Source organism: Geotrypetes seraphini, chromosome 1 (assembly GCF_902459505.1).
Source record: "Geotrypetes seraphini chromosome 1, aGeoSer1.1, whole genome shotgun sequence".
Classification (NCBI taxonomy): Eukaryota; Metazoa; Chordata; class Amphibia; order Gymnophiona; family Dermophiidae; genus Geotrypetes; species Geotrypetes seraphini.
Genome location: NC_047084.1, coordinates 245547754 through 245565044, shown reverse-complemented (window position 1 = coordinate 245565044; position 17291 = coordinate 245547754). Strand labels below are relative to the sequence as shown.

At 41.1% G+C, this 17291-nt stretch overlaps 1 protein-coding gene across 2 annotated transcripts in view; it reads left to right on the top strand.

Moving 5' to 3' along the window:
* The window catches only part of NCAPG (non-SMC condensin I complex subunit G), a 181067-nt gene that overhangs the window by 50576 nt on the left and 113200 nt on the right, over positions 1-17291 (top strand). For both annotated transcript variants that reach the window (XM_033948685.1, XM_033948693.1), the window contains exons 7-8: positions 5144-5336; positions 16447-16596. In XM_033948685.1, coding sequence (XP_033804576.1) covers positions 5144-5336; positions 16447-16596 — 343 coding nt within the window. The remainder of the gene's footprint in view (positions 1-5143; positions 5337-16446; positions 16597-17291) is intronic.

The window sequence follows — 17291 nt, the reverse complement described above, 5'->3', positions numbered from 1 at the left end:
GAGATTATTTCTGAGCGTTTCCTTGCGGTATATTGTTGTCTCAAAATGATCCTGGATAAGTTGGATCTGGATGTCTAAAAATGAGATCTGTGTATAAGACATAGCTGCACTGAACTGCAAATTACGATCACAAGCTTTGAGCCATTGCAAAAACATCAAGAAATGATCTTTCGTGTTGGCCAGACTATAAAGATGTCATCAATAAAACGTTTCCATACATAAATATCTGCTTGAAAAGTTTTCCTATTGACTGCCAATGTTTGAGAATTGTTGGCAGTCGATTGGAAAACAATGCTTTGCCCTTGCCACTGGCCCTGAAGCAGTGAACTAAGATTAACATTGACGAAATGCTGGCCGCTTCGGCAGCTTATAGGCATCGCATCGCATCGCATTATGCATCATGCAGACATTAGATAACTGATTAACAACGGAAAATGTTGAGATAAGTGTTTCAGCTGTCAATTATTTTTCTAACCAAGGGAAGAATGTATTTATAAGAGAGATTTTAGAATTAAGTTATTAAATAAATTAAGTTGTAATAAAAAGTTTAAACAAAAATTTGATAAAAAATTAAAGGAGAATCCAGTATAATAAGTATAATTCTCAGGTTTTTTGCCGATGACTGGATCATGGAGCAGAAAACACTACGCTGACTTTCGGTCTATGATAAGACTGTGCGTAGGCTCCAATTCTGAGGCTTTTTTCCTGAATGTTTAATAGTTATGATATAGAATACTGTTGATACACCTCCTATTTAGAGTGGTATATACTATATAGTTTAACACAGTGTATAAAATAAACCCACCAGGATGTTTGAAAAACAAAACAAAACACCTAATTGGTCAGGAAAATCGAATCGAAAAACCAATTCAGTAGGCTGAATCGAATTGAATTGAAATTTTTTTTTCCTGAATCGGGCAGCACTATGGTGTACCATAGATCATATAATGGAGTACCACCCATATACCATGCTTATCCCTAATAGAGCTGTGTTCCTCAAATAGGATAAATTTATTGATTGATATTCTGTCCCTGCTCTTCTATGTGCTATGTGAAGTGGAGAAATAGCTTCTGATGTTCAGTATTACTGAAATGGGTCTCCTGCAAGTAAACAATCCCTGTATCCTGACAATGCAATGTCAGGATCTTTATTGCTCTCAATTTGAGAATTTATTTCTGCAACAGGCAACTCCGGAACTTGGAGGCGAGGAGGATGGCAGTTTGAGTGCAGAGCTCCTCTCCCTGGACAATCTGCCTGCTTTTAAATATCAGCAGCAGTGGGAGATCAATTGCTTTTACACCTAAGCAGCAACGGGACCAACCCACCAAAAACCCACAGTCCCGGTCCTGCAAAAATATGAGCTCCACCCTCCCTGCAGTTCACTAGGAAAATCAACTGCTTTTACACCTAAGCAGCAGCAGGGCCAGCCACCACTACCAAGAGCCCTTTGCCCCGATCCAGCCAGGCATGTGAGCTCCTCCCTCTGCAGTCCATTGGAGAGATCAATCTACCTGCTTTTAAATATCAGCAACAGTGGGAAATCAACTGCTTTTACACCTCAGCAGCAGCGGAACTATCCGCAACTACCAAGAGCACACAGACCCGATCCAACCAAGAGTGTGAGCTCCACCTCCCCCTGCAGTCCACTAGGAAGATCAACTGTTTTTTACACCTAAGCAGCAACAGGACCAGCCACCACTACCGAGAGCCCTTTGCCCTGATCCAGCCAAACAAGTAAGCTCTTCCCCCAGCATTCCGTTGGAAAAATCAATATGCTTGCTTTTAAATATTATCAGAAGTAGGAGATCAACTGCTTTTACACCTAAGCAGCACCAAGACCAGCCGCCACTATCGAGAGCTTTTGTCCCAATCCAGCCAGATGTGTATGCTCTTCACCATACAATTTGTTGGAGAGTTCAATCTGCCTGCTTTTAAATATCTGCAGCATTGGGAAAACAACTGCTTTTACACCCGCAACCACCAAGAACCCACAGACCCGAACCTGCCAGGAATGTGAGATCCGCCCCCCCTACAATTCGATAAGAAGATCAACTGTTTTTACACCTAAGCAGCTATAGGACCAGCCGCCACTACCGGGAACCCTTTGCCACGATCCAGCCAGACATATAAGATCTTCCCCCAGCATTCCATTGGATAGATCAATCTACCTGCTTTTAAATATCAGCAGCAGTGGGAGAACAACTGCTTTTACACCTAAGCAGCATTTGGACCAACCGCAACTACCAAGAGCCCATAGACCAGATCATGACAGGAGTGTGAGCTCCACACCTCCTGCAGTCCGTTAGGAAGATCAACTGCTTTAACACCTAAGTAGCAGCAAGACCAGCTGCCTATAATAGGAGCCCTTGCCCCGATCCAACCAGGCATGTGAGCTCCTCCCCCTATATCCCGTTTAAGAGATCAATCTACCTGCTTTAAATATCAGCAGCAGTAGAAAAACTGCTTTTACATACAAGCAGCAGCGAGACCTACCGCAACCACCAAGAGCCCACAGACCCGATCCTGCCAGGAGTGTGAACTCCTCCCCCTGCAGTCCATTGGAGAGATCAATCTGCCTGCTTTTAAATATCAGCAGCAGTGGAGATCAACTGCTTTTACACCTAAGCAGCAACGAGACCAGCCACAACCACCGAGAGCACACAGACCCGATCCTACCAAGAGTGTGAACTCTTCCCCCCATGCAATCCGCTAAGAAGATCGACTGTCGGCTCCGGGCGGCTTTCCCGCAGAGGAGAGAATCCTGCATTCACCGTGGGCCTCATCTGGGGCAGCCTCCTTGGAGCGGCTGGGGCACGGGCAGTGTGTCTGGGAGGGAATGCATGGATGGGAGAACATCGCAGGGGAGGAGACATAGGCATCCTGGGACTGTCTGCCAAGTCTCTTCCCTGAAGAAGCCCTTTCTGGAAACATCAATCGCTCCTCCTAAACTTACTTGCTCCACTTCATCACTGACGCTGAAACCGTGGATTGAAGACAAAGTTTTATTTTATTTTTCTTTCCAGCTTATGATTTATCTTTAATCTTATCTATTGTTTTGTCTTTGTTTTGTTCTATTTCTATCATTTAAATTTCTCCAGAATTCTACTGTTCAACGGCTCCCCCTTCTGCTTCTATTCCTTTCTCTCCTCTCTTCTACCTTCCAAAGTATTTAGATCAATGCTGTCTTGTTAAAATGTTTATTTTATTTTTATTTTTCCTATAACTCTACTTTTCACTTCTCTATTATCCTCCAGGTACTTTAGTTAGATTGTGAGCCTTCGGGACAGTAAGGGAATTTTTCAAGTACCTTTCTTATTTCTAATCTTAATGTATATTTTCTGTAAACCGCTTAGAACCTAACGGATGTAGCGGTATATAAGAAATAAATTACATTACATTACAATTATTCCAGGTAATTATCTTTAAGGCATTCATAGGGATGAGGTGTCTTGGGCAAGGCTACAAACCTTCCCACACTGAGTAGATATTCAAACACACAGCTAAAATATAGTGAGCAAACAAAATGGTATGAGTACAATGTGCACAGAGAAAGTGAGCATGAAAAAACCACCTCCACCCAACTCTTCCCTCCAATATACTCAAATTATCAATTCGTACTGAAAAATGTATAAATTGCACCCCCCCAAATCTCTCCCTCCCCTCTACAAGAAGTGTGTCCATAAAAATGCACAAGCCCTTAAAGAATAATGGAAACAGTTCCCCACCACCAACACTATATCTCCAACAATAGACCACCAAGAACAATGTTGTAAAAAAATAAATGTTTAATCTCTCACTATAAATATGAAGAGGTGTCCACTGCGTTGGCTCCATTACCCAATCATATTTAGATTGCATGCAAGGAATTGATCTCTTCTCCAGAATGGCCTATAGCTCCTCTGTTATAGGTACTCTTCCCCCACATTATTTAATGTGCATCTCTTCTCTGGGGTTTCATTTGAACAAACTGGGCTCTAGACCAGTGGTTCCCAACCCTGTCCTGGAGTACAACCAGGCCAATCGGGTTTTCAGGCTAGTCCTAATGAATATGCATGAAGCAGATTTGCATGCCTGTCACGTCCATTATATGCAAATCTCTCTCATTAGGGCTAGCCTGAAAACCCGATTGGCCTGGTGGTCCTTCAGGACAGGGTTGGGAACCACTGCTCTAGACTGTTTAGTTATGCCAATGACATTACGATCATCATTCCTTGTAATACAGCTATATCTCATATTACCCAAATAATTGAGCCTATACTGAAACTGATGGAATCATGGATGCAAGAATTTAAATTCAAATTAAATCATGATAAGACCAAATTCTTTGTTGTCTCCACCTAGAATTTTACATGAACTATCAATTACTATAGACTCAACATTCTATAAGATGAATCCAACGATTAAAATATTTGGTGTTATAGATCAACACTTGGCCATGTAAAAGCAAGTAGATGCTGTGGTGCAAAAGGGCTATTACACATTGTGGAAGCTGCGTACCATAAAATCAAATTTTGAGTTTCCGGCCTTTAAACTTTTAGTTCATTCGTTACTTCTAAGTCTTCTCGACTATTGTAACAGTGTCTATTTGACGTGTACCAAGAAAGCAATGGCTAGGCTTAGACTGATTTCAAAATACGGGGGTCAAATTAATTTACGGTCTAAAGAAATATGATCATGTGACTCCTTTCTACCGTGAGTTGCATTGGCTTCCAGTGGAGGCGCGTGTTTTGTTCAAGCTGGGTTGTCTTTGTTACAAAGTTGCACATGGTATTGCTCCAAGCTATATGACCGATAGATTTCTTATAGCATTTCATAAACATAGGAGAGAATCACATGCATTGTTTAATTTTCTGTCTTTTCAAGGTTGTAAGAGCAAGAAATCCTTGGAACATACACTAACATTTCAGGCTGCTTTCTATGACAGGGAATTTAGACCACTGTTGCGTAGTGCTTGCTCCTACGAGTACTTTAGAACTCAATTGAAAACTCATCTTTTTCCAAAATATTTAGCGAACTAATTTAAATCATCCTTAGGTTATGTTATTTTTAATCTTTTGTTCGCCGCATTGAACTTACGGTTATGCGGTTTATAAGTATGTTATGTTATGTTGTATGAAAATGTAAATGTTCTTGTTTGAACAGATGCTGTGAAGGAGGTGATGCAAAAGAAGCTGCTTCAAGCCTGGCTACGTTTCTGTAACGGAGATGTTCTAGAATTACTTCATTGTTTAGATATAGAAAACTGCTCTGAAGTGGCCATCTCAGCACTTAATGTTATGTTTGCCTTGTCACCTATTAATGAACTGGTACAAAATTGCAAAAATCTTGATGACAGGTAAATATTTTTCATATAATGAAGAACTTATGTTCTTTTTTTTTTTTTTTTTAAAAAAAAAAACAATCTCATGTCTGTAATTATAGCTCTAATTTAAAAATACCACTGGGTCTCTTAGCAAAGATCATTCTGTGTCATATTAATAATAGATTCCTGGTTTTAAAATAATCCTGTGTTTATTGCCACTATTGGAAAAGCTAAAATCATGCATTTAGAGGCTGATTCTACCTTGCGCCTTCCACGTGTCAATCACGGACAGGTGCTGCTTCCAGAATCATGGATACTGGCACCTAGCAAGGACCCTAGACCAGAAATGTAGACCAGGGTTTTACAGGCTTACATTTCTGACAGCTAGGGTCCTTGCAGAATCGTGGTCAGCAGTGCCTAGTGATGCCGGTGTCTAGTGCTGCCCCTAAACATGTCCACTTCCAGGCTTCAATGTTGCTAGGCGCCATGGACCCATGAGCCGGTCCCAGAGGGTGCCTAACAGTGTCTAATTGTTTTAAATGAGTTTATAATTGGTTTTTAATGATGCAACCAATTATCACACCTCTTAAAAACACTTAAGTTAGGTGTTGGCAGGCACGATCTAGGTGCCTGCTGGTGCCTAACTTTCAGTGACTTTTAGAGAATCTGGGCCTTAATGTCTTATGTTTTGGAAAATGTTTTAAATTAATGTTTTGTTGTTGCCTTCCTTTTCATCCAGCTAGACCAGTGGTAGGCAAACTCATTAGTCAAAAGGGCCAAAGATAGCAGTACAACGATTAAGATTTCTTTTGAGAGCCATACCCCATGCCCGCTTGCGCTGACACCCTGCTCGCCCACACGTAGTCGAAATAGATTCATGACACGGGGAAAAATTTGTCTCCTTCCCTGCGAGCTCAGTCCCTGACCCTGCAAACCATCTGATCCCATTCACACAAGCCTCGAATAGTTTTATACTGAACTTATTATATTAAAGTATAAAAAGAAACAATATTCTGTACAATTGTCAGTTTATAGATAAGCGTCTTCTTCCCACTCTCTCTTCCCCATTTCCCTTCAGCATCCTCAGCCCACTCTCTCTCTACTTCCCTTCAGCGCATGCACATAAAAACAAGCAAGCAATTTTATATCATTTTCATTCTAGTCATTTATAGAAATTAAAGTCTAAATAATGCCAGTCACATAACAAAACATGATTTTACAAAAAAAAATTCCCTGCACAGTCAAGCCTGCAAGGATTACTAGATGTCTTTCAGCAGCTCCCCTCCCTCCCTTCCCTTTACCTTCTTGGCCAAGTCAAAATGATCTATCAACAATAAAATTTTAAAAAACACAAAGCTCACTGTACGCAGAGAAAATGTTAATTTATCATTTATATTCCACGGGTTTTCAAAGAGGTCAAGGCAGATGACATTATGCAATGTCACCTTAATAGCAACTATACAAAAATAGACAAATATACCCCCTCCCTTTTTACTAAACCGCGATAGCAGTTTTTAGTGCAGGGAGCTGTGTTGAATGCCCTGCGCTGCTCCCTTTCCTTATCTCCTTCTCTCTTCCCACTCTCCTGTTCCCTGCTCCCCTCCCGTTCTCCCATCTATATCTTCCTCTTTCCTTCCCATGCTCCCCCTTCCCCTTCTCTCTCTACATCTTCTCACCTGTCTCCTCTTCAAATGCCTGTAACTTTATTGTGATATCAATTGTAACCCAGTCTGAGCTCCCGGGAGAATTGGATAGAAATCTAAATAAATAAATGTTACAGCTCCCATTCTCACACACCCCTCTCCCCGGTCTAGCCAGCATCACTCTCTTCTTCTCCCCACTTCTGTCTCTAGAGTTCAGCATCTCTCTGTCCCTGGATGACACTGTGCTGTTGGGGGACTTCAATATGCCTGATGTAGACTGGAACAAACTTACCACTACGTCCAGCGGTAGCAGAAGGTTACTAGCCTCCATAAAGGGAGCATGCCTCAAACATATGGTATTGGAGCCCACCAGGGATCAGGCGATTCTGGACCTATTACTCACCAATGGAAACAGTGTCACAGAGGTCTCGGTAGGAGATGCTTTAGCCTCCAGTGACCACAACATGGTGTGGTTTCACCTCAGAAAGGGAGTCAAAAGGACAAATACATCGACAAAGGTCCTTAAACTTAAGGGAGCTAACTTCCAGAGCATGGGAGACTTTGTCTATGAGGTGCTGCAAAACCAGGACACGACGGACGATGTGGAGGTACTGTGGTCGGCTCTGAAATCTACCCTGCAAGGAAGCAACCAACCTCTACATACAAACCATGAATAAAAGACAGAGAAATAATAGACCCCAGTGGTTCTCCGCAGAGATCTCGGAACTTGTAAAGCAGAAGAAAAGAGCATTTGTATCTTGCAAACAATCACGACAACTGGAAACTAAAGAAGCCTATCTGGTGAAATCTAGAACTGTTAACAGCAGTCAGGGATGCCAAACTCCGGATGGAAGAAAACATAGCTAGGCATGTTAAAAAAGGGGATAAATCATTTTTCAGGTATGTGAGCGACATAAAAAAGAACAGACGGGATTGTGAGCCTCAGGAAACCTGACGGTAACTATGTAGACTCGGGCTCAGATAAAGCCGAACTACTCAATGGCTACTTCTGCTCGGTCTTTACCTGTGAGGCACCGGGATCCGGACCAAAGATGCAGACAAGGGAGTGCTCGGAGGACCCGTTCCGGGACTTTAAAAGTACCACGAGCAGCATCTACCATGAGCTATCGAGGCTGAAAGTGAACAAAGCCATGGGATCGGATAATCTACACCCCAGGGTACTTCGGGAATTGAGAGTTGTCCTGGCAGAGTCATTAGCTGCGCTTTTCAATCTTTCCTTAAACAAGGGAAAAGTCCCTCTGGACTGGAAAATTGCTAATGTCATTCCGCTCCACAAAAAGGGATGCAGGTCAGAGGCTGGAAATTACAGACCTGTGAGTCTCGCATCAATAGTGTGTAAACTTATGGAGACATTGATTAAAAACAGATTGGATATGATTCTGGATGACGAGAGGCTGAGGGAGCCCCACCAGCATGGATTTACAAAGGGAAGGCCTTGTCAATCCAATCTGATAAGCTTCTTTGACTGGGTAACAAAACAACTAGATAGGGGAGAGTCCCTGGATATAGTATATTTAGACTTCAGTAAAGCCTTTGATAGTGTCCCACACCATAGGTTATTGAACAAAATGAATACAATGGGACTAGAAGAAATATTGACTGCATGGGTTAAAGACTGGCTCAGTGGTAGACTTCAGAGGGTGGTGGTAAATGGTACTCCCTCAGAAACGTCAGAAGTGACCAGTGGAGTGCCGCAGGGCTCGGTCTTGGCTATTTAATATACTATTTAATATCTTTGTACGAGACCTGCCCCAAGGACTTCGAGGTAAAATTGCATTATTTGCCGATGACGCTAAGCTATGCAACGTAGTAGACAGCGCAACCGTGCCCGACACTATGAGGCAGGACCTACTTTTACTGGAAAAATAGTCAAATTCTTGGCAACTGAGTTTTAACGCCAAAAAGTGTAAGGTTATGCACCTTGGTAGCGGTAACCCCTTCAAAACATACACCCTGAATGGTGAAACCTTAACAAGAACTGTCGCAGAACGGGACCTGGGTGTAATCATTGGTGAAGATATGAAGACTACCAATCAAGTGGAGAAAGCTTCAACCAAGGCTAGACAAATGCTGGGTTGCATCCGAATAAGTTTTGTCAGCCGAAAGCCTGAAGTTATAATGCCGTTGTACAGGTCCATGGTGAGTCCTCAACTGGAGTACTGTGTTCAATATTGGAGGCCACATTATCAAAAGGATGTGAAGAGAATGGAATCGGTTCAGCGAATGGCCACTAAGATGGTCTCAAGACTCAAGGATCTTCCATATGAAGAACGTCTAAGCAGGCTGCAGTTATATTCTCTCAAGGAACGCAGAGAGAGGGGAAACATTATAGAGACGTTCAAATATCTTACAGGCTGAGCTGAGGTGGAGGAAGATATCTTTTTCCTTACAGGTCTCATGGCAACAAGAGGGTATCCGCTCAAACTCAAGGGTGGGAGACTTCATGGCGACATCAGGAAGTACTTCTTCACCGAAGGGTCTTTGATCATTGGAATGGTCTTCTACGCCAGGTAGTCGAAGCCAGCAACGTGCTCGACTTCAAGAGACGATGGGATAAACATGTGGGTTTGCTCCGGGGAAATGCTTATGGGAGGGTTCTTTTAGGGGGAGGGTTCTTTGAGTGGGCAGATTTGTTGAGCCCTTTTCTGCCGTCATATTCTTATGCAATCTATTCCCTCTTGCTTGTTTACCAATGATGGCACCCTGCTCTGGCTAGTACTGGGGCTCTGCCACATTCCCATGTGACTTTATTTTTTTTTTTAAGAGTCTTCAGTGCCATATAAAGTGCAGTTCATGAACCAGCTCCGATCATGTTCTCATTATATTGTCCTTGGTAGTGGCGTTTGAAATCCAGTGTATCCTAGTGGAAGCACTCACCTTGCTCCTCTGAATATGCTCCCATATTCTCCTTGAATGTTTCAAGATGAACAACAAGGACATGGACTTTGAGAGACATCCTACAGCTCATTTTATTGTAATTCTTAACCAGATTCTCAATCAACTCCATATAGTTTTTGGCCTTGTGATTGCCCAGGAACTCCGAACCACTATGACAAAGCTTTTCCAAGATGCTTTCTCCTTCTTAGTTAGCTTCTATATGTAACATGTGTCATGTACACAAAACTGGCTGTCCTGTGAACCAATCTAATATAACAAAAGTTTCTAATTGAGTCTGTGACATGAGAATTTAAGATATTTTGTATGTTAAAGGTTCATATCTAAAAGAACTACATATTCCAGTATCTCTTCAAGTTTCAAGTTTTATTTACATTTGATGTATCGCTTATAAAAAATATCTAAGCGATGTACAATTTAAAAACCAACAGATTGTGGTAATACATATAATTTATCTAAGTTATACAATTGACAAAACAATTTGGACAAACATGATTAGGTAGGAGGGAAGGGGAAAATTACAATTGCATTGTTTGTTAAAATTTACATAGAATGGATAATACAGTAGGTATAATTGGGATGAAGCAAGAAAAGTATATTAGAGAAATATGAGAGTCTAAAATAGATCATTTCATAAATCAAATGCATCTTGAAATAAGTAAGTTTTTAACAATTTTTTAAAAGAGATAAGATCTTTTTCATTTTTAATAAAATTTGGGAGGGAGTTCCACAATGAGGGAGCCACCACTGAGAACATATCATTACGTCTAGTGCCGATTATTCTTAACGAAGGGACTGAAAGCTGATTAGATGAAGATGATCTTAGGGATCGAGAAGGGTTGTATGGAACTATCATTTTTGATATAAATTGGGGTTCATTTGAGATTAATGTTTTATAAACTAAAAATAAGGTTTTGAAAGTGATTCGGTGAGAGATTGGAAGCCAGTGAGATTTGATAAGTAAAGGGGTAACGTGATCGTATTTTTTCGCTTTGTGAAAAACTGGTGTGCCACGAGAGATTCCAGAATTTTACTTTATTTTTTAAAATTGCCTTCATAAGTTTACATTAGAATAGATGACATGTGCATCATGTATAATAATAATAATAACTTTATTCTTTTATACCACAATAACCAAAAGTTCTAGGCAGTTTGCACTAAAAAGAGCTGGACAATCAGCGAAATACAATAATACAGTAAAAAAATACAAATATTTGTAAAATAGAATTTCAATAATGAAACTCTCATTAAGTAATAAACTTATTGAACAAAGTGGTCTTAATTAATTTCCGAAAACAGCAATAGGATAACATAGCTTGCTGAATACATTTACCTAACCATGATTGTTGCCTTCCAGCTTAAAATTCTAGGGTCCTATCTAAGAAGGTCTTATATCTACACCCATTAATTTTTGGATAAGCAAATAAGTAGAAGTTTCTAGTTTCTCTTGATGGTCTATGCCGGGGGTCGGCAACCTGCGGCTCCAGAGCCGCATGCGGCTCTTTTCCACCTTTGCTGCGGCTCCGGTAGTGTGTCACGCAGGCATGCACCTTACAAGTCCAGCGTCGCGGCGGGAAATAGCCATGCTGAGCAGTGAGCTCAGCACATACACAGATGAAAGCCTTGCTTGCTGATTGGTCCGGCGGCCCCGCCCCGCCGTGCCGCCGGACCAATCAGCAAGCAAGGCTTTCATCTGTGTAGTGCTGAGCTCACTGCTCAGCATGGCTATTTCCCGCCGCGACGCTGGACTTGTAAGGTGCCTGAAAAAGAAATCATCCTGGCCGGGGTCGGTGTCATGCTCCGGAGATCTACAGCCTTCCTATCTCCCTCTCCCTTCTACCTGCTTCCGGCCACATCCCCTGCTCCGCGGCTCTCTTCGGCAACTCAGCAGCAGCTATCGACACAAGCTTCTGACGTCGGGGCCTACCCTCTGCGAGTCCCGCTTGTTTCAACTTCCTTTTTCCACAAAGGCGGGACTCGTAGAGGGAAGGCCTCGATGTCGGCAGCTTGTCTTGATCACTGCTGCTGACGAGTTGCTGAAGAGAGCCGCGGAGCAGGGAGGTGTTGCCAGGTGCAGGTAGAAGGGAGAGGGCCAGATGCAGGACTCGTGGGTGAGGAAGGAGAAGAGAGAGAGAAAGAGAGAGGGGAGGGAAACAAAAGGAAATTTTTCATACTGGGCTGGGCCGGAGTGGAGGGAGGGTGGAAAGATTGTAGCTACAGGGTGCAGTAACAAAGGAAAAGGGGGGGAAAGCTGAAAATGGAGATAGTGACACAAAGAAGAGAAAGGGTAAGCAGGACCTACTGAATAAGGATAGAGATACAGAGGGGACATGAAGAGGAGGTGAAATAGAGACATAGAAGTAATGCTGAAAAAGTGTGTGGGGGGGAGATAAAGACATTGAAAGGGCAAATGGTGAACATGGCGTAAAGATAAGGACAGAGACAAATGAAGATTCTGAAAAAGTGGTGAGATAGGGATATAGGTGAGATGGACACGAAGAAGGGTGATGCTGGAAAATAGGTGGAATGGTAATTCTGACAGACACAGAAGGGAAATGCTGGATCAAGGAGAGATGGGGCTCAGGCTGGATGGAATGAGGAGAAATGCCTTGTTGGCCCGGAACTTCCTCTCCTACGTCAGAATTGACGTCAGGGAGCGGAATGCTGGTCAGCGCAACACTTCTGCAGGGAAAGCTTGGGACGGCGGTGGCTTGGGGGCTGTTCCCCGAATGCGGTGGCAGCAAACCGAGTGGCTTGGGGGAGGGCACGGAGACAGAAAGAAGGGGGAACAGGGCGACAGAAAGAAAAAGTTGGGGGAGATAATGAGGTCTGGAGGAGAGGAAACATACAGGAGGCTGAAAGAAAGGAAGAAAGATTGGATGCACAGTCAGAAGAAGAAAGTGCAACCAGAGACTCATGAAATCACCAAATAGCAAAGGTAGGAAAAATGATTTTATTTTCAATTTAGTGATCCTGTATATAGCATTAAGATAAGAAACAATATATGCAGTGTTAGATTTGTTTTATAATGGTTTTGCGGCTCCAAGTTTTTTTTTCTTTTCGAAAACGGGTCCAAGTGGCTCTTTATGTCTTAAAGGTTGCAGACCCCTGGTCTATGCAATACAAAATGAGGAAAAAGGTAAGCTGGAGATAATCCCGATATCAGCCTAAAGCAGATACAGGAAAATTTGAATAATACTCATGCCTCCAAAGGCAGCCAATGAAGTAAACGATAATATGGACTAATATGGTCGTTCTTTTTTAAACCAAAAATCAATCGAACAGCTGTATTCTGAATTATCCTTAATTTCCTTAGAATTTTTTTGGGTGCTCCTAAACAGATGATGCTACAATAGTCTAAAATAGATAAAACTAATGCCTGCACCAATAGTCTGAACGATAAAGGATCAAAGTATTTTTTTATGGTTCTTAATTGCCACAATTTTTAAAAAAGCATTTTTGTACCACTAAGTCATGTGTTCTGCTAGTGTTAAATGTTGTGTAACTCCCAGAATTTTGATAATTTAATAATCGGGTAGTCATGACCATTAAGAAGAAGCAATGAGTTTGTTATTTTATCATTGGGACTAGCCAAGAAAAGTTTGTTCTTTTCCGTATTGAGTTTCAGTTTGAAATTAATTGTCCACTGAGTCATAATAGAAGATATCTAGTTTAAAATTTCAGTGGTGAAATTATTTAAAGGGATTAAAATAGAAATGTCATCTGCATATATATAAAATTTTACATTATGAGCATCCGTATGCATAAAGATATAACCGCCCAGACAAACATCATTCTCTGACGTGATTGGTCCTTGAAAACTAAAGGCAAGTAATTTTAGTTTTATTTTTTTATGCAATAGTTATCCTAAGTTAATTGAGTTATCCTAAGTTATCTGAATTAATTTACACTCAAAAACAAGCACATCCATCACATTGATTAGCAATTCTTTCTGCTTTAGTTTCATTGTTGTTAACAATTATCCATATGTAACTTAACTTTAAATAAATAACTCTCAAATTTAATTTTTTGTTGGTTTTGAAATTTTATAATTTCAATTGTAATGTGCCGTGAAAAACATTTGCTCCATTTATCCCCCTTTTACAAAACTGTAGTGCAATTTTTAATGCCAGCCGCGGAATTCTATGAGCATTAGAGCTGTTACTGCCGCAGCCAGTGCTAAAAACCACACTACAGTTTTGAAAGGGGGAGTTAGTGTGTCATAAAAAACATTTGCTCTGTTTAGTGTGCCAGAGCTAAAAAGGTTTGAGACACTCTGACATACCGGTATTCAGATTTTGATTCAGTTTCATAGGGAAGAAAAAAATTGCACAGATCTGAATAAGCTTCTTGATTGGTATTCACCTATGGCCAAACAAGTACAGACATAAGATTAAAGAATAGCTACTAAGGTGTGATAAAAGTTGGCTTATCAGTGCACCTCAGTTTGCTGTGAGTTGCTCACCTATGGAGTCTATGTACTGCAAATTAATGACACCGTGGTACACTAAAAACACAACTTGAGATGAACCTCACAAGCTGTATTGTTTATTCTTTCTAGAAGTATCGGATCAGCCAGTCACAACCTAATGCTCCCAGGGAGTATTCTGAAGGGCCCAGAACTAAGCTGTGTTCCCCCTTCCCTCATAGAAACCCCTATCCTGAAGGCCACCGCAGGTCTTTCTCTTCCAATGTGTGGTGGTTTATGGGATTTTGAGGCAGGAGTTAGCTCTAGTCTCTCTTGCCCCGCCAGTGCTGGGTTCAAAATGGCACTGTAACCCCTAGCAGTAGACTCATGGTACTAGTGCCAGGATTCAAGCTCCCAGGTGATAGTAGTACAAGACTGTTGCTAGGGGGGTCACCTCTAACCGGAGGTAACTCCTGACCCAGAAACCCCACCAGGAATTATAAGAGGTAAACCTGGAGGTGGGGGGTATACTTCATCTCTGGTCCCTTTAAGATGCCATTGTGCCACTGGTTAGCTGCTTAAAAAAATAATGCCATAATACTTTGCATCTCATGTTTCTTGTTGTAGACTAAACTAATGTCTTAGAATAGTATATTGAATGTTCTTATCATTTAACAAGCACTAAGGGGCAATTAATGAGCATTATTGCTCTAATGCAGCCTAGTAATTACCCCCTCCCTCCTAAGTATCTTTCATAGATCTTACTACCACTGTGCCACTAGTTTGAGCTAAGAGTTGAGTTTCTAGATATTGACTGAAGGTCCAAGAGCTTTCGCCAAACTATGTGCAGTGGCAGAACTCTTCATCTAGGATTTGAGCTGTTTTGTAATTGAATTCTGGTAGTTTTAAAAAAATTGTTTCTTGGGAATGGAACAGAAAACAAAAACTGCCATTTTTCTATTAATTATACACCACTTAGTGTTGGGTGGGGGGAGGGTTTCAGTTGGAGGGTTTATGATCTTATAATGAATAATGGGCTTAGAGGGAGGATGGGGGGGAGGGTTGCATTTATATTTATAAGATACAGTGATAAGATGTTCAAGTGTTCTAATTAATAGTGTTTATTATGAATTTTTGTACACTTGATGAAAATTTAAAAATGAATAAAGAATTAAAAAAAAAAGAAAACAAACTGTATTCTTATCTGAAATAGTCCCAAAGCAACATAACTCCTAAAACGCTGCTTAAAATAAAATAAACTGCTTCATTGTGTGGTTGCTATCTTCATGTTGCTGAAATCTTTTCATTTGAGTCACATTTCAGGACTTTGGTCTACCGATTCCTGTCCTGAAGGAGTTGGGGTTCTTGGGTAGGAATGCCCCAAGGGGTGCCCTGCAGTGGGGAGGAGTAGATAGAGGTCCAAAGAGACTGCCTTTTCCCTTACTCCCTCCCCTCCTCCCCGACTTTCTTGGAGAAAGTAGGAGCCAGGAGATTTAAGAGAGATCATTTTATACTGAGACTTTTTTTAGCCCAATTTGCATGGCAATTTCATTGATATCCAGTATTGAGGAGCAAATAGTAAAGCAAATGGTCCATTTCATCTTTGGGATGGTCCGATGTGTGTATTGGAAGTCTAATTTGAAAGAAACATAATTTTGCCTTAGAAAGATGTAAAATTCAAACCTATTTTTCAGTGTTCATTCAGCTACATCTTGTTTTAATTTAATACATGTTCTTCTAGAAATTACAGTAGATTGTGTCTTGACTAAGGGCTCCTTTTACAAAGCCGCGCTAGCTGTTTTAGTACACACACCGGATTAGCTGAAAATCTTCCGCCTGCTCAAAAGGAGGTGGTAGCAGCTAGCGCGCGGGGTAATTTAGCGCGTGCTATTCTTTGCGTGGCTTTGTAAAAGGAGCCCTAAATTGTCTAGAAGGTGATTATTGTAGGTATTACCTATATCCTGCTGTGATTAGTTATACATTTAATTTATGATGGAACTTTCTGATTCAGTCTCTATTATTTGTATTATGATTATTTTTGCTATGCATGAACTTAATGAATGCTTACAGTATCCTGAGCCAGGGGCCACATCCTGTATGGACATTTACAAGTTTCATAATGAAAGTGCTTTTTTAATTAATCGAGAATATGTTTGGTTTTCTTTTTTCTTTTAAGTAAACTAATCCCAATTGAAAACCTGTCACCTGAAAATGTTCTGTATTGGAAATCTCTTTGTGAGTACCTAAAATCAAAAGGAGAAGAGGGTGAAATTGCACTAGAACAGATTTTACCAGAACCAGCTGTTTATGCCGAGTATTTACTCAGGTAAGTACTTCATAATAGTAAATATTTGTTTCCTTTGATATAGTTACTTGGTCAGTTCAGTTATTCCAGGGAAAATTCTGTGCAAAAATAGAATTCTGTGCTTAGTGGTTCACAATTTTGCAAAGTTCTGAACAGGGCTGTGGAGTCGGTAGATAAATGTTCCGACTCCGACTCCTCAGTTTTTTGTACTTCAGACTCCGACTTCAGGTACCCGAAATTTCCTCCGACTCCTCGACTCCGACTCCACAGCACTGGTTAATTTTCAGATCGTTAAAATGGAATGTCAAGTTGAGAGAAATGAGCAATTTCGACACCACCTTCTTTTTGCTTTTAATCAAGGTTCTAAGGCTGCAGAAGCTGCTCGCAACATTTGTGCTGTGTATATAGTGGGTGCTATAGCTGAAAGAATCGCTCGTGATTGGTATGCCAAGTTCAAAAATGGAGTTGGTAGATAAATGTTCTGACTCAGACTCCTCAGTTTTTTGTACTTCTGACTCCAACTCCGACTCCAGGTACCCAAAATTTCCTCCGACTCCGACTCCACAGCCCTGGTTCTGAATGCTTTGTTTTTTGTTAAAGTAACGCAATATAAATCACCTACTCTGAAAGACAACACAGAAAATTATTTTCTACATATGAAGGATTTTTAATATTTTTTGTGTAGAATTTCCCTAAGCGTACACTGGAGAAGTAGA